The sequence below is a fragment of the Populus alba genome, chromosome 11 (assembly GCF_005239225.2).
Source record: "Populus alba chromosome 11, ASM523922v2, whole genome shotgun sequence".
Classification (NCBI taxonomy): domain Eukaryota; kingdom Viridiplantae; phylum Streptophyta; class Magnoliopsida; order Malpighiales; family Salicaceae; genus Populus; species Populus alba.
The window spans coordinates 2,595,120-2,618,388 of record NC_133294.1 but is presented as its reverse complement, the minus strand read 5'-3'; the positions used below and the strand labels follow the sequence as shown (position 1 = coordinate 2,618,388).

At 34.3% G+C, this 23,269-nt stretch overlaps 1 protein-coding gene across 1 annotated transcript; it reads left to right on the top strand.

The window, feature by feature from the left end:
* Nucleotides 1–6,967: 6,967 nt before the first annotated feature.
* Nucleotides 6,968–10,769, top strand: LOC118036841 (cysteine-rich receptor-like protein kinase 10). The gene is made up of 7 exons (XM_035042670.2): nt 6,968–8,280; nt 8,389–8,505; nt 8,910–9,115; nt 9,273–9,483; nt 9,579–9,816; nt 10,223–10,373; nt 10,464–10,769. The coding sequence occupies exons 1-7, from the start codon at nt 7,086–7,088 to the stop codon at nt 10,767–10,769; spliced, it is 2,424 nt and encodes an 807-aa protein (XP_034898561.1). The 5' UTR covers nt 6,968–7,085.
* The last annotated feature ends 12,500 nt before the right edge of the window (nt 10,770–23,269 follow it).

The window sequence follows — 23,269 nt, the reverse complement described above, 5'->3', positions numbered from 1 at the left end:
TTTCCAGACAAATATAAACATATCTTCTTGCTTTGTTTTTCTTCGCAGTATGAGAACTATTATCTTACATTATGGAAGTTACATACAAATCATATTTCATGCTACAATGGAACCTAAAATCTTCAAAAAATTATTTGTGTATATAGTAATGATTGAACAGAGAGTTTCTATTTATGGAAACTCCAAATTATGGGCCTCCTTGCCCTTTGCTTGTGACTAAGTTTATGCCCAAAGAAACCAAATACAGCGTCAGTCCAGGCATCAATAACCATCATTAATATTGCTCCTTGAAGTCAAGAACCCAAACAAAGAGGAAGCATCATTTTTGCTATCTTATCTCTGGAAGAGATCCAGCCCGTTGATCATATTTCCAAGAGCTTAAGGCCTGATAAAGCCATAAATATCTGAAAAATAATAAATGTAAAAAGATTGAAAATCAGTTAAAATTAAAAATAATGTATGTTTTTCAAAATAAGTAAAATGTGATCAAAGAAATATTTAGAATAAAAATTATGGAAACTTAGTAATTTATCTTTATATATTTTTTATTTTCTCAATCATTCCTCTGTAAAACAATTAAGCAACTACAACCTTAGTTAAATGCATTTTTAAAAATTACCCTTCTCTTAAAAATTATATTAAATCTTATGACCTTAAAGAATGTTAAGCTAAAATGTATATGCTGCTTTTGATTAATTATTCCAGATAACAAAAATAATGTATGCTTTTTGTGTTTTTTATTTTTAGAATATATCGATGCAATAACTCATAAGCCTATTGAGTATAAGTGCTGATCCTTACAGAGCGACTTTACTTCTATCACCATCTATTAAATGAGATGCCCTTGTCCCTCATTTACTTCTCTCACCATCTATTAAATGCTTCAAAATTTTTTTCTTCTTTTCACATTTCAATATTCCACAGATTTGAAAGTTCTAATTTGACTGTGGTCATTGACTTGACGCAAGGAGCTCCTCCATGTACAAGGAAACATGACTCTATTGCCCAAAATAAGAGCAAGAAAACCTTACCAGTTATCACAAAATGTTGGTTCTGATGACCATTAACATCATGGAAGCAAGTGAGATGACCATTTTGTGGCAGTGTAATGAATTCGTAGCCATGCCTTACCTAACATAGTGTCAACTAGTCAACACCTATAACGTATCGGCCATTGCAAAGAAAAATTCAATTGGGTGCCATCTTTCCAGGAAAAAGATGAGAACTGAGGAATGCCGATACAATGAATTTTCCGGCACAACTCACCGACATATTGGGGCTCTATTCAAATGACGCAACCTTTGGAGGTCGTCCAACCTGCACATCAGTCTTACATATTGGGTCCTGGGCTTTGAGCTGGTGATGTCAGATTTTCCCTTTGACACATGGGAAAGTTAGGAAGGAGCTGTAAAAATGTCGAAGATTTAAGATTTACATGTAACAAAAGATGCAAGTGTTGAAGGGTAATATAAAATTATTTTTGAAGTTTTATTTAATATCTTTTTAGTTTTTAAATTTAAATAATTTTTTTTATATGGTATTAAAATTTTAATGAGTAAATAATTCAACATCCTTAACTTTAAGAGATCGATCAGAGATTTATTGTTTTGACTGATTTTATGAGTTCAGATATTCAAATCAATGCAAAGAAAATTTTGTTAGATTTTTTTTTCAATATACTAAACATATGTGGAGGATCAATTGCGTTGGATCTCACATTAAATAATAATAAAAAAAATCAATAAGACTGACAGTTACTTCTTTGACATCAATTCTTGAATCTTTAAGGCAGTCCTTCGCCCCATTGATACGGTTGGATCAATAATCCAGTCTTTAGAGAGGCGCATTCTGTTACATTAAGATTGTTTGTGGAAAAATAATTTGTTATGTGGAAAGTCTTTAGGTCTTTAAGACGTAAATACTTTAAGAAAAGTCTATTTGTGAGTGTTGTAAAAATATTAAGTTGGAAGATTATTGAGAGACCAGATCAGTTGATTATATTTTATTAATCATTGTTTGAGTTTAACTAAAGATAGATTTTATTTTACTGTTAGTTATGCAATTACTATGCATAGGCACAATCACTAATAAATTTTTATTAATATGAGATGCCCTTGTCCCTCATTTACTTGTCCCTCATTTACTTCTATATATCACCAGCTTCAATTTTTTTTTTCTTCTTTTCACATTTCAATATTCCACAAATTTAAAAGTACTGTTCTTGTGGAATTTAACAAGCTACATGTTAGTAGTAACCCTGAGCTATTTGAAAATATAGTAGTGATTAATTTTTAAAGTATTTTTTATTCTAAAAACATATTAAAATAATTTTAAAAAATTAAAAATAATAAATTTTTTTTTTTCCATCCATAGTGTCATATCTGGAGCAGCTAATGACGCTGCAAGGGAACCATCAGGTGTTAAAAAGTTTGCAGCCAAAAAAGAGATTTATACGTTGCATGAATCTTTATGCGTTCTTGGGCAGTGCACACTGGATCTATCTACATGTTATTGTAATCAGTATCTTCTACTAGCTAACCTCAGCTTATCAATCATTGTTTGGTAAGAGTCTTATTTCCAAGCTGTAATTTTTTATTTGAGAATTACTCATTTTTAAACGAAATTGTTTTCGATGCCATGGTACCACGACCACAATTTACGCCAGTTGTTCTTCCCCCTCCATCTCCTGGCCCAAGAGGAGAAGGAGAAGATTCTTCTTTATCATTTCATATGGATTGTATTATCTTGAATAAGGATGTGCCATAGAAACATAGTCACTATGAAGGGATACCCCCCAAGTGTCACAATGAAGGAGATGTGATGGATACAAATGTAAAATTACACTTTAACTAGATTCATAGGTTTTAAATGTATTATGAATGCTTTAAGTCAAGGGTTTATAATCTTTTTGTTGTTAACATTTCCAGTATATATATTTTCAGAATCTATTTCTCTAAAATATCATTATACTTTATCTTTATTCTTAACAATGTTATTGATTTTACTATCGAAGAGTCATCACTTCCATTAAATAGGACTTTTTATTAGTACTAGTTACCGATCACCTGATATATTAGGCACCACTTGTTACTACCATAAATATCAGTCACCTTGACTTACCAAGCATAACTTGCTACTGTAATAGCTACCGGTTAGCAGGCTTATCAAACACCACCTGCTACTACCACAATTACCGATGATCTTATTTACCAAGCATTAGATATCTTGATTATGAAAAATGAATTAGATTACTTGAATTAAAAAATCAACAGATTATTCAACATATGAATTTTATTTCTCAACATCTTGAATTTTGAAGCTCATCAAATGAGATAGACACTCATTAGCATATAGGTAAAATTTGAAAAAAAAAAATCAAAAGCATTTTTTTTTGTATTATTCAACAAAAATATGAAAAATATTTTATCAACTTTTATCACATTTAATCAAATCACTTCTTGTTTTTTTTCTTTTGTTTCGACTACCTTTTTGCCAAGTTTACTCTATGAGTAGGGATCTAACAAGAAAGAAAGAAAAAGAAAGTTAACACTAATGCAAAAAAAAATTTACAAGATATGATTTGGTTCCTGTTACTTTGATGCATCTCAGTGGATGTTATGGGTTGGGACCAAAAGTCTATATCATTGAAAATTAAAGTTGCCACTTAGGAATTAAAAAAACCTAGACATCCTCAAAATATGCACTAATTCCACATATTGATATTGTAAAGGGTTAATTATATTTAAGAGAAGAACGATATCACCTTTACAATATTTTTTTACAAAAAATTAACTTTATTATATGTTTTTCTCTTAAATATGTCTTTTTTATTGCATCCTAATTAAATTTTTTTTTCTATTTTTCTAGTTATTTTGGTAAAAAATTGATATTAGTCCCTAAAAATATAACTCGTTAAGTCCTAAAAATTAATTTCCATTAAAATAATTTATAGTGGGTGTAACCTGTATTTGATTTTAATATTTGGACATCGGTCTCTTTAAAAGAAGATGCATAAAAAAATAATAATAACACATATTTCTAAAAAGAGAAATTACATTGAAATTGTTAAGAACAAACGTTGGACTAATATGAATAGTAAAAATTAGGCTTTGAACTTGTGTTGATTGTTTATAACTCAATCTTGACTCATTTGCTTTTAATTTAATTTTAAAAAAATTAAAATTAAAAATTAAAAATTTAGAAATTAATTTTGATTAAAAATGTGATTTAATAACTTGTGAAAAAATTAGGGACTACAATATGTTTATGTCATTTTCTCATAATTTTTAATTTTTAAAAATTATTAAGATAATAATAATTATTTATTTTTCAATTTAATTCTTAATCAAATTTAAAATTAAAAAAATGAATTTATTTGAGAGTTTATTTCTTATATACTGAATTCTTGTATTATAAATACAAATTTTAGTGAATATCGAGAAAGGGGGAGGCCACTACAAGAAAAAAATAAGTAGAGGCCATAATAATAATAATAATAATAACCTCAATCTATTGGCAGAACAGGAGTCGCCGCCCAATCATCTTCACCGTTTTTTTTTTTTTTATCTGGCTCGGACTCACGCCTACTCTCTCCCTCATTTTTCCAGATCGTGACAAGCCCGCTCATCGCATCCTTCCTTTCCTTCGTCTCTGCTTCGAAGCTGACTTATCAGAAAGCCAAAACCAGTCTCCCTCAGAAGCTCTCTTAATCATCCCCTCACGCCAGCCTTATCATCTTCAGAAAGCCAAAACCAGAATCCCTCTCGCTCTTTCTTTTGGTTTCTCCCCTTTACGGTTTCCTCTTCTTTTCGATCTGTCAACCCCCACCGATCACCACACTAAGATGAAATCAAACTCTTCTCCTTCTCCCTCTTGGCCAATAGCAACACCAGCAGCAACCAAATCCGCCCGAAAGCCACGAGGTTTTACCCGCGGCGGCGCGTGAAACCACCCGCCAGTAGTTAAGGTGCGCGTGGCTACTGTTCCACCACCTTCAAGAGTTTCCCAGTACTATTCCTGTGCTTCCGAAAGACTCCAGACCTGATTCCTTTAGTTCCGGGATGCTTCGAACGCTTTGGAAGGTCGACTTATGACCTCAAACCATTTTTTAACAAAGTAATTATATATAGTGCGAATTGGAGACAGGCTTATTCTTTTTGTATAATATTTACTTATTTAGACAGCGTGGACATTATTTAACTGATTTATGTTCTTTTACTAAAAAAATAGGTTTCTTTTTTATTATTATTTTAATTCAAATCCAATATTCATGGATGTTAAAGTAAAAAATATAAATTCTGATATTTATTAATGTTAAAGTTAAAAAATATAATTTTCAATATTTACTTATGTTAAAATCAAGAATATTACACCTTTTAGATTACAAATGTAGACATATTCATAAATAAATATTCATTAATATCAAAATCAAGAATATTATAAAAGAACCATAAGACTATAAGAATAAAACCAAACTCAGAGCATTTTAAAACAAAATTAATAATACAACCTACTATAATACATTTAAGATATATATACACACACACATAATTAGTCTAGTATTATAGAATTCATGTTGATTAATCAGGATTTTTAATAAGTATAATATTAGATAGTGATCCTTCACCCCTCTAAAAACAAGATATCTATTTTTTTTTGATATAAATATTTTAAAAGTCATTATATCCGAATGTGATATTAATGATGCAAGTTGGGTTTTAAACCTGACTATTAGTATGGCCTTAATATTGTTGGACTTTGACTCATTTATTTTCGTTGGTTTTTTTATATTAATATTTTTTTATAATTATTTTTTATTGATTATTATATGAGAATATCACTAAAGGAATATTTAGATTTTTACAACGTAAGAAAAAATGCAATATACATGAAATTCAAACACGCAAATAACAAAAGCAATTTTTCTAGGTTAGGCTGCTGGTTCCGGTTCCGTGGAGATGGAAAGGGTTGGAGACACAGGATTTGGGAGCTGTGACCGTTCTAGTGGCGAGTTGTGGTCAGGGCTTTGTTCATGGAAGTAGATGAAGACTGGAATGGGTTGACTTTGGTGGCGATGTGGAGCTATTTTGATTTGGGACCAAAGCTGGTTGTGGTTCAGGTTTGTGGTGGTTATGGAGGAAAAGGCAGTGGCTTGATTATGGTGGGGATTCCTAGGTTTCGGCCTTGGGTTGGTGATGGTGATGGTGATGGATGTTTGGTGTTTGTTGAATATGGAGTGGACACTGGGTATGGTGGGGAACTGCTTCGGGTCAATGGGCTACAGTGGTGTCGTGGTGGTGAATGGTTGGGTGATATGTGTTGCTAGTTCGATTGGATAACTGGTTTTATTCGATGTTGAGTGGTGAATTGGAAATTTTTGGCTAAAAAGATGATAGTTCCTCTGTTTTTTTTTTTAGAGATTAATAAGTGACGTTCATTTGATTAGATGTGGTTAATGGTTGATTAGATGTGGTTAATGGTTGTTTTTAAAGTTTTTATTTTAAAATGTATTAAAATAATATTTTTTTTAAATGTTTTAAAAATTATTTTTAATATTATTATATTTTTGGCTGAAAAAATAATTGTTTTTTTTTTGTTTTTTTAGATTAAGGAGTGACTTTCATTTTATTAGATTTTATTAATATCAGCAATTTGAGGGTGGTGAATAGTTGCTTTAATTTTTAAAGTGTTTATTTTAAAATTTATTAAAATAAATATATTTTATGTTTTAATTTTTTTTAATATTATTATATTTTTGAAAAATTAAGAAAAATAAATTTAAAGTAAAAAAAATAATTTTTTTTAAATACTTAAAAAAAAAAATAAACATTCCCTGTTGGGACTTAGTTTAGTTAAGTTTTATTAACGTGACATGTGATTATCTCCATCATTTATTCTTCCTTTCATATTTCAATATTCCACAATTGGAGTTTCACATTAGAAGCACAAGCACGCAACTCTATCTTAACGAAACAGACTATGAAATTTCTCACTTGACTTTTGCCATTGACTTGCGGCAAGGAGCTCCTCCATGTTAAAGGAAGGATAACTCGGTTGCCCAAAATAATTAAGAGCAAGAAAACATTATGGTAACCTTATCAGTTATCATAAAAATGTTCGCTCTGAAATTCTCCATATTCCTGCTTTCCTTTGCAGCCCTCACGGAAGCACAGGACAGCATTTCCCTTTATCATGAATGCTCAAACACCACTTTCGTAAGAAACAGCCCGTATGAAGCCAATTTAGATATCCTTCTCTCTTCTCTCGCCGGCAATGCAACCCGCAATGACATTAACGGATTCTATAACGCCTCTACAGGACATGATGTTAATGAGGTCTATGGCCTCTTTCTTTGCCGTGGCTATGTTAGTGTCGAAGGTTGCCTAGAATGTGTGAACCTTGCAAGAAACGAAGTAGTCCAACGTTGTCCAATCCAGAAGGAGGCTATCATATGGTATGATCAGTGCTTCCTGCGCTACTCAAACAGTAACATCTTCTTCAGCTTGAGCCAAACGCCTTCGGAAGCACAGGATAGCTCTTACCTTGGTCATGCATGCTCAAACACAACCACTTTCGTAAGAAACAGCCCGTATGAAGCCAATTTAAATATCCTTCTCTCTTCGCTCGCCGGCAATGCAACCCGCAATGACATTAACGGATTCTATAACGCCTCTATAGGACATGGTGTTTATGAGGTCTATGGCCTCTTTCTTTGCCGTGGCGATGTTAGTGTCGAAGTTTGCCGAGAATGTGTGAACCTTGCAAGAAACGAAGTAGTCCAACGTTGTCCAATCGAGAAGGAGGCTATCATATGGTATGATCAGTGCTTCCTGCGCTACTCAAACAGTAACATCTTCTCCAGCTTGAGCCAAACGCCTTCGGTTTACATGTTCAACACACAAAACATAACTGTTGATGTAGAATTTAACAAGCTACTGGTGAATACTATATCTGATGCTGTTACTGTAGCTGCAAGGGCGCCATCAGGTGAAAAAAAGTTGGCAACCAAAAAAGAGATTTATACGGCGTTTGAGTCTCTATACGTTCTTGTGCAGTGCACACCGGATCTATCTAAAAATGATTGTAATCAGTGTCTTCTACAAGCTATCCTCAGCATATCAGTTTGTTGTAATAATAAACGAGGAGTAAGAATCTTATTTCCAAGCTGTAATTTTCGATATGAAAATTATTCATTTTACAACCAAGCTGCCGTCGTGGCAATGTCACCACCACCACTATCCACGCCAGCTGTTCTCCTCCCTCCATCTCCAGGCCCAATAGGTTCTATTTTCTTCTTTATCATTCCAAAATCATTCCTTGTCATTTCTTTAATATGAGATTCTGTTATCTTGAATAATGATGTGAAACAAAAACATTGTCACTATGAAGGAGATGGAAGCAAATCTATGTGGATTAAAGTCGGTGCAGGACTATCCGCAGTTATTGCTGTGCTATTTTTCAGTGCTTGCACTTACACCATGAGGAGAAGGACGAATCTGAGAACAGGTATGCATGTGAAATGTACCGAAAGTCCTGGTACTAAAAATTTTTATATTATATATATGAACTACCTAGTTAGTTTTCTATATACTTGCAGGTGATTTCCAAAATATTTTTGAGATATAATCTTGACAAGAAATTAAAATTTTGAACCAGAATTCCTAACACCTTTGAATTTGCAAATATGTTGTGGTTAAGCTTGAAAAGAAGACTTAATTAGGCAGAGATTGAGTAATTGGCTTTAATTCCGTAAATTTTTCTCTAGTCAGGTCATCATCTGAAAAAATGCTTGTAGGTAGAAGGTTAAAAACAGAACAAAAATTTTGAAGTGTCGAAACAAGATGTACATTTTTACATGATGTTTGAAACCTATATAATCAATTATTAGCACTTCACAATATCTCCTGCAGAGGAAATAGGAAATATCCAAGAGGATCAATTACTCGACTTGGCAGGACGAGCAACTGTTGGGGACGACTATTCAGACAAAGATATTCAAGGAGAGGTGACATCCCAGGACCTTCCTTTGATCCGGCTAGATGTTATAAATGAAGCTACAAAGCAATTTTCTGATGAAAACAAACTTGGTCAAGGAGGGTTTGGCCCAGTATACAGGGTAATCAAGGCTATCAAGTCAATTACTTTATTCATTAAAAAAACAAAAAACAAAAAATCGAATTCTGTTATTTGTCAATCTCTCAATACACAAATTCGAAAATGCATCACACTTTGGCCCACGAATATTAATGCTTATTAGAATAGTTTGTGCTCAGGGTACGTTAGAGGATGGCAAAGAAGTTGCAGTTAAGAGGCTCTCAAGAACTTCTGGTCAAGGACAAAGAGAATTCCTGAACGAAGTCGTTTTAATCGCCAGATTACAACACAGAAATCTTGTCAGACTCCTGGGATGCTGTCTGGAAAAAAATGAAAAGTTACTTATCTATGAGTATATGCCCAACAAAAGCCTTGATGTCATTCTTTTTTGTTAGACCCCTAAACCTGAAACACCTGAATCTTTGCACTTTATAACAAAGACCAGAAATTGGAACTGATTTGATTTTTATGTTGATGCTACTCAGGTTCCAGAAATGAAGTCCTGCTTGACTGGCAAAGACGCGTGAGCATTATCAATGGAATTGCGCGGGGACTCTTGTATCTTCATGAAGATTCTCGTCTTAGAATTATTCACAGGGATCTCAAAACAAGCAACATTTTGCTCGATCATGAGATGAATCCAAAGATATCAGACTTTGGAATGGCTAGGATTTTCGGTGGCAATCAAATCGAGGCTAACACGAATAGAATTGTCGGAACTTAGTACGTATTACTACATCTCCATTCCCACAGTGTTATTGTTTTCAATTGTTTATTTGTTTGGAACAAATGGATTTTCTTATTCGTTTTTTTATTCTTTCTTTTCAAAATACTATTTCAATTTAAAAATTTATACTATTACATAAGATTTTTTTAAAAAATAATTTACTCACAGATCTATAACTACTTTATATAATAAAATTAGAACTCATGAATTTTCCGTCATCACGGTTTTAATACTGATTTAAAAAATAATTTTATATCAAATATGATAAATATTATTTTTCCAGCGAGGTAGCAAAGGTTCGCAATGGTGTATTCTTGACCGATTTAAATGATGCAAGATAATTTTGCTAACCTCTTCATGCATATAAAGCAATTTATTTCCTCTTGTGTCTATTCAAAACAGTGGATACATGGCCCCAGAGTATGCTATGGCGGGACTTTTTTCTGTAAAATCAGATGTTTTCAGTTTCGGAGTGTTGCTGTTAGAGATGATCAGTGGAAAAAAGAACGTTGGTTTTCATCTTTCAGAAGAAGGCGAAAGCCTTCTCACTTTTGTAGGTTACAAATCCTATCTTTCTATCCATAAAAGGATTACTAGCAATGATTTTTGTTATCTCAATTTAGAAAGTCTCTCAACTTTTCAGGCATGGAAACTGTGGTCTGATGGTCAAGGACTGGAATTGATGGACCCAATGCTAGAGAAATCAAGCGTGGCAACTGAGGTGCTGAGATGCATCCACATTGGGCTGCTCTGCGTGCAAGAGGATCCAGCAGATAGACCCACAATGTCATCTGTGCTTCATATGTTGGCAAGTGATACCATAACACTCCCTATCCCTAAACAACCAGCATTTTCTATCGGCCGATTTGTTGCCATGGAAGGTCACTCCTCAAATCAGAAAGTTTGTTCTGTCAATGAATTAACCCTTTCCGTTTTATCACCGCGGTGACTGTAAATTAAGTTGTAATTTAAGAGAATGAAGTTGTCGCTCCTTCAACTGTTTTTCTTTATAAACACAGACATTTCCAAACAGATAGAAACATATGTTCTTGATTTGTTTTTCTTCGCTCTGAGAACTATTATCTTACATACAAATCATATTTCATGCTACAATGGAACCTAAAATCTTCAAAAAATTATTTATGTATATAGTAATGATTGAACAGAGAGTTTCTATTTATGGCTGCTCCAAATTATGGGCCTCTTAGGCCTCTCCTTGCCCTTTGCTTGTGACCAAGTTTATGCCCAAAGAAACCAAATACAGCATCAGTGACTTCTTTGTCCAGGCATCAATAACCATCATTAATATTGCTCCTTGAAGTCAAGAACCCAAACAAAGAGGAAGCATCATTTTTGCTATCTTATCTCTGGAAGAGATCCAGCCCGTTGATCATATTTCCATGAGCTTAAGGCATGATAAAGCCAAAAAAATCTGAAAAATAATAAATGTAAAAAGATTGAAAATCAGTTAAAATTAAAAATAATGTATGTTTTTCAAAATAAGTAAAATGTGATCAAAGAAATATTAGAATAAAAATTGTGGAAACTTAGTAATTTATCTTTATATATATTTTATTTTCTCAATCATTCCTCTGTAAAACTACTAAGCTACTATAACCTTAGTTAAATGCATTTTAAAAAAATTACCCTTCTCTTAAAAATTATATTAAATCTTATGATCATAAAGGTAAATAAATTACCTTCGCACTGTTCATTCTTCAGTTTTGCAAATAGCAAAAACGATGACCCCTTGGTTACAGAGTACAAGAAAAGTGACGGTCTTTAAGCTTTCAATCGTCTTCTGTTTCTTTTTGTTTCTTTAGACTCACATGCATCTATTTTTGCGAAGAAAGGAAATGAGCATACCTGGTTCTAGAGAAAGGAAACCGGTGGTGATGCAGACCTCCTCTACTGTCTGTGTTCTCTGCTTCACCGTTTGGTTTCTCTTCCTTTGCTCTTCTGTTCCGGTCTCCTTGTTCGGCCTTGCTTCGTTTTTTTAAACTCTTTTTATCTTGTATTTTCCTCTGTGATATTTTCTGTCTTTCTTCTTCTCTTCCTTCCACCCTCCCTCTCTCTATTTTTCTCTTATGTCCGTTCTCATCCCCTTCGGTTCGGTTCCTCCTCTGGTTTTTATAGCCAGAGGATGCAAGCGTTTCTTGGTAACAGCCAGCGTGCATCATGGTGGCGAGGGATGTCAGCCGCTAAATGTGCTCCTTGATTGAAGCTGGTAATGCTTGCATTGCCTTTACTGCAGAAACCGTTGCAGATGAAAAAGGTGATGGACAATGAAACGGTGTCGTTTTCTAATTCAAAATGAATATTTCTGATTTGGTCCTGAGATGTTTTTACAATTTTGTAATTAAGCCCCCTAGAAAACTTATAATTAGAACCCTTGATTTCAGTGCCTTTTCCGATTTAGTCCTTGGTTTTGGATTATTTCAATTAAGTCCTTAATTGACCATCAAACTTCAATAATTATACAATTAAGCCCTTGATTTTACCAAATCAACTCTTCAAAATTATAATTGGACCCCATAACTTTAATTACTTTTAATAAAAGTTTAAATTGACTTAAAAAATCAATTGTCATGTAATCAAACCCTCTATAAATTCAATTAAACCTTGGATAAAATTTAATTGAGTCCATAAATATTTTATTTTAGATTTTTCTTTCTGAACTTAATTTTCTTTGCCGACATGAGGGAATCTAATATAAAAGGAAATTTTAAAGATGAGGGAACATAATCTTCAATAACAATAGATCAATGAAAGATGCACTTCCAGAAAATTATTTTGTCTCTCTTATTTTATTTTATTTTGGTTCTAAGTGCGCTGCCATTCTTCACAAATTGCCAAAGCCAAAGTGATTTTCCTTGCTGTAAAAACGAAGGTATTTTCATGGATACTTTTCTTTTGGAAAGAGCGTAGCAAAAGAAGAAATAAGCAAACTAATAGGCTTGATGGTGGTTTGGCTTTATGTGAGAAAGACAGAGGTTCGTGGAATATGCAATTAAAGCAACAAAAGCATAAGAGCACGCGATATGGGGCCATATGGTCAGGTCTGGCACTTAGATGGAGAAGAAAGTGTTGATGACAAGGTTGGAGAGGTTGCAGCAGAGGGTGAATCTGATAAAGATACAACTGGCACTGCAGAACCTGAACCTACAAAATGATCAAGAGACATGGAGATGATGGTGAGGGGACCAACATGTTAGTGGGAAGGGAAGGTGGGGCTGAGACTAGTTGAGACAAAGAGAATATGAGGGAGGGTAGGCTAGAGACAGTGGCAGGCGGAGAGGAGGATGGAGATGGGAGGATAGACTGAATAGAAGGGAAAACTTGTTTATGAAATCGAACGTGATGGGAAATATAGATGCAATCAGACAACAAATCAAGAAAACGATAGCCTAGATAAGATGAATTATAGTCGAAGAACACATATGGAGTGGAGCAATAATCTAGCTTATGAGCATTGTAAGGACAAAGAAAATGAAAGTAGAAACATCCAAAAGTACATAAAAAGCATAATCAAGTGTCTAATGAAACAAACATTCAAAAGGAGATTTGTTGCTTAAAATGAAGGTTGGCATATGATTAATAAGATGATCCGAGGTTTTAAATGCATGATTCTAAAATTTTAAAGGTGCCTTATATTGGCCTAGAAAAGTAAGACCGGTTTTCCTTGCTGTAAAAACGAAGGTATTTTCATGGAGACTTTTCTTTTGGAAAGAGCGTAGCAAAAGTAGAAATAGGCAAACTAATAGGCTTGATGGTGGTTTGGCTTGATGTGAGAAAGACAGAGGTTCGTGGAATATGCAATTAAAGCAACAAAAGCATAAGAGCACGCGATATGGGGCCATATGGTCAGGTCTGGCACTAAAAAATATTAGTCAGGTATCTTTGTGGAAATAAGAAGCAAAAGGCAAACTAATAGGCTTGATGGTGGTTTGGCTTGATGTGAGAAAGACAGGTTCGTGGAATATGCAATTAAAGCAACAAAAGCATAAGAGCACGCGATATGGGGCCATATGGTCAGGTCTGGCACTTAAAAATATTAGTCAGGTATCTTTCTGGAAATAAGAAGCAAAATGCATTATGAACACCTCTGAGGTAGAGAAAAATGTGACATTGATTTGGAATGAAGTGTGAAAAAAGGGCAACAGTAATTTGACAAGCACCTACAATTGCTTTGACGAATGAGACATTACAGGTATAGGGTGGGGTAAGGCTGAACATGTAGAGTATGGCTATTAATATTTAAGGTGTCTATAGGATTATTAGAATGGTTAAAGAATACTTAATTTATTTCACCAATGAAAATTATGTAGATAGATAAATAAATAAAAAACCACACACAATTGCGATGTTAAATAAAAAGCTATAACGTCCTGCATGTTTTGAAGATTATTTTTGTTGCATCAACGAGGATATAGCTCTGTGATTGACATATCATTCGCAGACAAAGATTTCGACTTGCTAGTAGATTGGTCAGAGTCCGGCTCCATTATTGGCAAGCTCAAGCTGTTCCTGCTTTTCACAAAATAATGCCCCATATAGTAAAGGGACATAATAACAAAAGTTAAAATAAAATTACTTTAACTCGACATTGCTTTTGTTAAATAATATTTATATTATCTTATTTATTAAGGGTAGAATAGTACTTTCAGTTTAACCTATATATACTTTATTTGTAATTAGGTTAAGACTATGCGTTCATAATATACAGTTTATTCAGAATTCTAGTCTCTTTTTTTTGTGTTTGATCTCAATTTTTTTGTGGAGTGATATTTTGTCTTCCGCTTCTGTAAAATTAGATATTTCGACAGTCTCTGCAATTATTTTGGTATTTCGACAGTTTCTGCAATTATTTTGGTATTTCGTCTTCCCTTCAGCTTCTGCAATTTGGTATCTGCGTTCAGTTTTTGCAAATTTGTTTTGTGTTTTGGGAGTAATCGTATAATTTCGAGAAGATATTTGTTTAGTTTCTGCAATTGAGTATTTTGTCTTCCGCTGCTTTTGCATTCTGGTTATCTGTGATTGTTGATTATGGCTACTGAAAGAGATGATTCGCTTCAGTCTGTGAGTGTGAGGTTGGATGGGAAGAACTATTCATATTGGAGTTATGTAATGAGAAATTTCCTTAAGGGTAAGAAGATGTGGGGGTATGTTAGTGGAACTTATGTGATACCTAAGAATATTGAGGAGGGGGATGCTGGTTTGATAGATACATGGGAAGCAAATAATGCAAAGATCATTACTTGGATCAACAATTCTGTTGAGCATTCAATAGGTACGCAGTTGGCGAAATATGAGACAGCAAAAGAGGTTTGGGATCATCTGCAAAGGTTATTCACACAATCAAATTTTGCAAAACAGTATCAGTTAGAGAATGACATACGAGCTCTTCATCAGAAGAATATGAGTATTCAAGAGTTTTATTCTGCTATGACAGATCTTTGGGATCAATTGGCTCTTACATAATTGACAGAATTAAAGGCATGTGGTGCCTATATTGAGCGTAGAGAGCAGCAAAGATTGGTACAGTTTTTAACAGCACTTCGCAGTGATTTCGAAGGACTTAGAGGTTCAATTCTGCATCATTCTCCACTGCCTTCTGTTGACTCTGTTGTCAGTGAGTTATTGGCTGAAGAAATACGTTTTCAGTCTTATTCTGAAAAAGGAATTCTTTCAGCTTCAAATCCTTTTGTACTAGCAGTACCTTCTAGGTCATTCTCTAATCATCAGAAGTCTCACACAAGGGTTGGCTTCAATGAGTGTAGTTTCTGTAAGCAGAAAGGTCATTGGAAGGCTCAGTGTCCTAAGTTGAGACATCAGAATCAAGCTTGGAAGCCTGGCAATCAGTCACAATCTAATGCTCATAGACCACCTCAGGGTTATAAACCACAACACCACAATACTGCAGCAGTAGCTTCCTCGAGTTCTATTACCGATCTTAATATTTTAGCTGAGCAATTTCAGAAGTTTCTCTCCTTGCAGCCACAAGCAATGTCCGCTTCTTCTTCCATAAGTCAGTTGCCTCATAGTTCCTCAGGTATGTCACATTCTGAATGGGTCTTGGATTTTGGTGCTTCTCATCATATGTCTCCAGATTCCTCATCTTTTACCTCTGTATCCCCTTTGTCCTCCATTCCTGTTATGACTGCTGATGGCACTCAAATGCCCTGAGCAGGTGTTGGTTCTGTTGTCACACCTCACATGTCTCTCCCTAATGTTTATCTTATTCCACAGCTCAAATTCAATCTTGCGTCTGTTGGTCAAATATGTGATTCTGGTGATTATTTAGTCATGTTTTCTGGTTCCTTTTGTTGTATACAGGATTTGCAGTCTCAGAAGCTGATTGGGACAGGCCGTAGGGAGAATGGACTATATATTTTGGATGAGTTAAAAGTGTCAGTTGCTGCTGCTGCCGCTGCTACTACTACAGTTGATTTGTCTTCCTTTCGTTTGAGTATTTCATCTTCTAGTTTTTATTTATGGCATTCTCGTCTAGGTCATGTTTCGTCTTCTCGTTTGAGATTTTTGGCATCCACAGGAGCTTTAGAAAATTTGAAAACTTGTGACATTTCTGATTGTAGTGGATGTAAATTGGCAAAATTTTCCGCCTTACCTTTTAATCGAAGTATTTCTGTTTCTTCTTCACCATTTGATTTGATTCATTCTGATGTATGGGGACCTTCTCCTGTTGCCACAAAAGGAGGGTCTCGATATTATATCTCTTTTATTGATGATCATACTCGTTATTGTTGGGTTTATTTAATGAAACATTGTTCTGAATTCTTTGAGATATATGCAGCTTTTCGAGCTCTTATCAAAACTCAATATTCTACTGTGATTAAATGTTTTAGGTGTGATTTAGGTGGGGAATACACTTCTAATAAATTTTTCCAATTGCTTGCCCTAGATGGAACCATCCACCAAACTTCATGTACAGATACTCCTGAGCAAAATGGTGTTGCTGAAAGAAAATATAGGCACATTGTCGAAACTGCTCGTTCTCTCTTGTTGTCTGCTTTTGTTCCTAGTGAGTTTTGGGGAGAAGCTGTTCTTACTGCTGTAAGCTTGATTAATACAATTCCATCTTCTCATAGTTTGGGTCTATCTCCTTTTGAAAAGTTATATGGGTATGTCCTTGATTATTCCTCATTTAGAGTCTTTGGTTGTACTTGTTTCGTTCTTCGTCCTCATGTAGAACGAAGTAAGATATCCTCTCGATCCGCTATTTGTGTCTTTTTGGGCTATGGTGAAGGTAAAAAGGGTTATCGTTGTTTTGATCCAATAACTCAGAAACTTTATGTGTCTCGTCATGTTGTCTTCCTTGAGCATATACCTTTCTTTTCTATTCCATCCACTACTCATAACCTGACTAAATCTGATCTTATTAGTATAGATCCATTTTTTGAGGATTCTGGTAATGATAGTTCTCCCCATGTTCGATCAATTTATACTCATAACTCTGCAAGTACTGGTACTTTACTCTCTGGCACACCTGAAGCTCCATTCTCATCTACAGCCCCTCAAGCTTCATCTGAGATTGTGGATCCACCTCCACGTCAGTCCATCCGTATTCGTAAGTCCACAAAACTACCAGATTTTGCTTATTCTTGTTATTCTTCATCATTTACCTCCTTTTTAGCCTCTATTCATTGTCTTGTTGAGCCCTCTTCCTATAAAGAGGCAATTCTTGATCCGCTTTGGCAGCAAGCTATGGATGAGGAACTTTCTACATTGCATAAGATAGATACTTGGGATCTGGTTCCTCTACCTCCTGGTAAGAGTGTTGTTGGTTGTCGTTGGGTGTATAAGATCAAGACTAATTCTGATGGGTCTATTAAGCGATATAAAGCTAGGTTGGTTGCCAAAGGATACTCTCAACAGTATGGTATGGACTATGAGGAGACATTTGCTCCGGTTGCAAAAATAACTACTATTCGTACTCTTATTGTCGTAGCTTCGATTCGTCAATGGTATATTTCTCAACTTGATGTTAAAAATGCCTTCTTGAATGGAGATCTTCAAGAAGAAGTTTATATGGCACCCCCTCCTGGTATTTCACATGACTCTGGATATGTTTGTAAGCTTAAGAAAGCATTATATGGTCTCAAACAAGCACCCCGTGCTTGGTTTGAGAAATTCTCTATTGTGATCTCGTCTCTTGGCTTTGTTTCTAGCAGTCATGATTCTGCTCTTTTTATTAAATGCACTGATGCAGGTCGTATCATTCTGTCTTTATATGTTGATGACATGATTATTACTGGTGATGACATTGATGGTATTTCAGTTTTGAAGACAGAGTTGGCTAGACGATTTGAGATGAAGGATTTGGGTTATCTTCGATATTTCCTGGGTATTGAGGTAGCATACTCACCTAGAGGTTACCTTCTTTCTTAGTCGAAATATGTTGCAGATATTCTTGAGCGGGCTAGACTTACTGATAACAAGACTGTGGATACTCCTATTGAGGTTAACGCAAGGTACTCTTCTTCTAATGGTTTACCTTTGATAGATCCTACTTTATACCGCACTATTGTTGGGAGTTTGGTATATCTCACCATTACTCGTCCAGATATTGCATAAGTTGTTCATGTTGTTAGTCAGTTTGTTGCTTCTCCTACTACTGTTCATTGGGCAGCTGTTCTTCGTATTTTGTGATATCTTCGGGGTATAGTTTTTCAAAGTCTTTTACTTTCATCCACCTCTTCCTTGGAGTTGCGTGCATACTCTGATGCTGATCATGGTAGTGATCTCACAGATCGCAAGTCTGTTATCGGGTTTTGTATCTTTTTAGGTGATTCTCTTATTTCTTGGAAGAGCAAGAAACAATCTATTGTTTCTCAATCATCCACCGAAGCAGAATATCGTGCCATGGCATCTACTACCAAAGAGATTATTTGGTTACGTTGGTTACTTGCTGATATGAGAGTTTCCTTTTCCCATCCTACTCCTATGTATTGTGAAAACTAGAGTTCTATTCAGATTGCTCACAACTCAGTTTTTCATGAGCGGACTAAGCACATTGAAATCGATTGTCATCTTACTCGTCATCATCTCAAGCATGGAACCATTACTTTGCCTTTTGTTCCTTCTTCATTGCAGATTGCAGATTTCTTTACCAAGGCGCATTCCATATCTCGTTTTCGTTTTCTAGTTGGCAAACTCTCGATGCTTGTAGCTGCCGCATCGTGAGTTTGAGGGGAGATGTTAAATAATATTTATGTTGTCTTATTTATTAAGGGTAGAATAGTACTTTCAGTTTAACCTATATATACTTTATTTGTAATTAGGTTAAGACTATGTATTCATAATATACAGTTTATTCAGAATTCTAGCCTCCTTTTTTGTGTTTGATCTCAATTAGTTTAACAGCTTTAACTCGAAATATGAAGTCTGAATCTCCTGTTCTATAATCAGTCAAATGGAAAATATTTGTTGATTTGGGCCTTGTTTGTTTCAAGGAAACTGAATTCCAGGAATTCAGTTTCCTCATTTTCCCATGTTTGGGAACAATTTGGAAAGTCAGTCAAAGGAAAGTGAATTCCGGTCAACAAATAAATTCCTCTTACCCGCAGGAAAGTGTTTTCCTTTCCTTGTCAAAAGGAAAACACTTTACTTTATGGATAAAACACATCTTCCCCTCTCCTCTTCTCTGTGTCCGAAAACAATTGAAAGAATTATAACAAAAAAAACCTTGATATTGTTTATTTGTTGCCTGTTCCGAAGAAAACAATTTCTCTGTATTTGTATTTGCTGCGCAAACAATCCATCATTGTTGGGTAAGCTGCCTCTCAATTTTTTTCTCATACCCAATTTGATTTTTCATCTCCTCGTCACATTCAAACAATCTCACAAAAAAACCCAACCAAATTTATCACAAGCAAGCAAGCCATTAAAAACAAAAATTTTCTTGCACATTCGGCCACAACCAGTCCTACCTTGTTTCCGAACAAAAAAGAACAAAGAGTGGGGAAACTGTCGGGGGGGAGAGAACTCGACTGAGGAGTAGATCCTTGATGGGGAATGACAGGGGAATGAGGGGAAACGGATTGACAGTGGAATGAGGGGAAATGAGGGGAATGAAAGGGAAAATGAAAGAGGGGAAACCGAATGACAATGGGAATGACAGAGGGGAAACCGAATGAGAGGGGAAATGAGGGGAATGAAAGGGAAAACCGGGAAGGGAAACCAAATGCAGTGGGAATAAAAGAATTGGAATTAATAACTACAATTGAATATTTTGACAGTAATAGCAATTGAAAATGGTAAGCTTATATTTCTTTAAGAATTATATAACGTTTGAGTGTTGAATGTAGAATAAGCTATGCACCAGGCGACAATAAATATTTTTGTATGTATTTATTTTTTTTAAAAAAATTATATATATAAAAAAACCCAAATATATAACTCTTACCATAAATTAATTTGGCTTTCTTTATATGAAAAAAAAAAAACATATTTTAAGCTTTTAAAATTGAAAAAAATATATTAATAGGTTTTTAGATAAAAAATATTTCACAAGCTTATTTCTTTATAATATGATATGATATATATAGTTATATTTTTATAAAATAAGCTATGTATGAATATAGGATATAATAAAAAAAATCCATCATTATACTTTTTAGATTTCATTTTTTTTTATTGTAAGTGATTAAATATTTTATATATATTAGATAAACTTGAAAAAAAAATTAATTCATTAATAAATTATTTTTTCAGTTCATTTTCCATAACACAACCAAACACTGGAAAATATTTTCTAGTTTATTTTTTATAACACTACCAAACATCAGAAAATACTTTTCTGGAATTCACTTTCCTCGAAATTCACTTTCCAAAAAGAAATTACCTTCCTGCAAACGGAGCCTTGGAAAACCAAATAGCCACATTCCGTTATTTTCATGGAGCATTTTCCTTGGAAAGAGGGTGGCAAACGAGGAGTAGACAATTAATGGTCTTAATTGTGGTCTGGTTTTAGGTGAGAAACACTGGTTCTTGGAATGTTCAATACGAGCAACAAAAGTGTCAGAGCAGTAAATATGGGCCCAGATCGTAGTGCTGATCAATGGGTTTTACACTTTTACTTGAATTAGTCTAAATATCTCAGTAACTGTGGAAAATAAGAAGGAAAAAATGATTAATTAATGACATTGTTTTGCTATTCCAACATCAAAGTTTTGAAATTCTAACACCGCAACGCTAGTGTGGGACATCTGGTAGGTCCCATTTTGAAGTCGACAAATAATATCTCGATTTTTCTCCATGAATATTCATCAACGCTAGTGTGGGACATCCGGTAAGTCTTCAGACCAAACAAGAAGTTAGTATGGGACGGAAAAAAAGAAGTTGCATGTGACTGAGTCTATTGACTTTGTTTTTTTTTTTTTTTTGTCACAGCCACAGTGTCTATGTCTTCCACGGAGTCTTTGAATAATTTTAAACAGTCTAAAGGCAATTAAGCAGTCAGGAATTGGGACCACAAGTAAAGTCGCCATTTCACACTGTGATACCGATCATTTCCCACCTACTACCTTTGCCATAAAACTAAAATATTTACTCTAAACTTTGTTTTATTTGGGGAAGGTTAATTGCAGTTTGATATGGAAAAACAGTAAATTTATTGATTTCCTTGGACTCTATTGCATTTTATATTTATGCATGTAAGGATCATGGTGGGACTATGTTTAAACTAAGAGATTCGACCGGTTGAGTAATTACGAAGCAGGTTCCAAAAAGAATCCTTTCAAATCTATTGTTATCAAATAGCTACATTATCCTTCCTTTTCAGTGCTGTTAAACCCATCCATGGATCAACCGGTAACTAACCAATTCATAACCAAACTCGGGACATGTTTATATCGAACCATGTAAAAGTTGGCATAGTTAAACCTGTTTTATCTAATAAGTTAACCTATAATATAATTTGATTTTCTTTCAAAATAATATTGTTTTAAATAACCCGTCCAATCCAACTCTTAAACCGTATCATTAGCCTAGCTGAATTTTATAAATTATACTTATTTTCTTTCTTTCTTTTTTTCTTTTACAAAGAAACTTCTAATTCTAAAATTCATAGCCGTATAATAAAAAAAATTAAATTAATATTTTTTTAGTGATTTTTAATGTTCTAATATAAAAATTAAAAATATTTTTAATAAAAATATCAAAAACACACAAATTAAATATCTAATAATTTCTCAAAATACATAAAAAGTAAATAACTAAGGTTTCTACATGGATTAGAAATTGACTTCTTAAAAAAAAAAAAGGACTGACTTTTGACTTGTAAACTCAACATGTAAGATCTTATGTATTGATGATGTAAAAAAAAATAAAATTGAAAGGAAAACAATCCCAATTTATTTTATTTTAAAAAAGAAGTTTAACTATTGATGGCCAAATTTGTCAACTTCACAGATGTTTGTTTTAGTCAATTATTGCATGTTTATAATCCCAGAAAGCAGTAATCATCATATCAGCCACCTACTCTTATTAATGAACGAATGATTAAAACCTTGACAGTGCAAGTAATTTTCTTCGTGAAAGAAAATTGCAACCTCTTTTTTTTGTCCTAAATGCGTTAACAAACATGCCAATGTGGCCAATAGCCTCTTGGTATATAAAATACCATCTATGCATGGGATTTCTTTCACGAAGAAAGGAATTGTGAACAGAAGTTAATATTTCCTTTGATGAAATGGGCTCTAAAACTATCGTCTCTCTTCCTTTCCATGTTATTATCGTAAGCATCACTCTTAACGATGCTCAATTCTGTTATACCACAGGAAACTTTACAGCTAATAGCACCTACGCAAAAAACCGAGACCTTGTTCTCCGTTCACTAGCCTCCAATGTCACAAACAATGGGGGTTTATACAATACTACAATAGGTTTAGGCAATGACACAGTTTATGGTCTTGTGCTCTGTATGGCTTCCCCATCAGCTGAAATTTGTTCCAGCTGCGTCAATTATGCTATTCAAACTCTCATGACGGGATGTCCTAACCAAAAAGAAGCAATTTCATGGGGAGGGAATCCACTTCCATGTATTGTACATTATGCGAATCGTTATTTTTTAGGATCACTTGAGCAATCTCCTAAAAGCATTCTATATAATACGGGTATCCTTGACGTAACTTTTAGACAGTTTGAACAATTTTGGAGTGGTTTGGGAGAAACGGTAAGAAACGCTTCCACGGGCTCATCCAGGCTTATGCCAGCAGCTGAGACAGCAGACCTACCACCCACTCAAAAAATTTATGTATGTATTTATAATGTGTCACCGGGTAATTGCAGTGTTTGCATCAAGGAGGTAATGTCCTGAAACCAAACTGTGTTTTTCGGTGGGATTTGTATCCCTTCTACGACTTATTTCCTCAAGTAACATCTACACCACCATCTCCATCTTCATCTCTTCTTTTATATTGCTCCTTG

What these genes read in the sequence shown, in the direction of transcription:
- LOC118036841 (XM_035042670.2), top strand. Translation starts at nt 7,086, where the DNA reads ATGGTAACCTTATCAGTTATCATAAAAATGTTCGCTCTGAAATTCTCC. An exon ending in GGTTTGGCCCAGTATACAGG is followed by an intron (nt 9,116 to 9,272) that starts GTAATCAAGGCT and finishes GTTTGTGCTCAG; the next exon opens with GGTACGTTAGAGGATGGCAA. An exon ending in CCTTGATGTCATTCTTTTTT is followed by an intron (nt 9,484 to 9,578) that starts GTTAGACCCCTA and finishes GATGCTACTCAG; the next exon opens with GTTCCAGAAATGAAGTCCTG.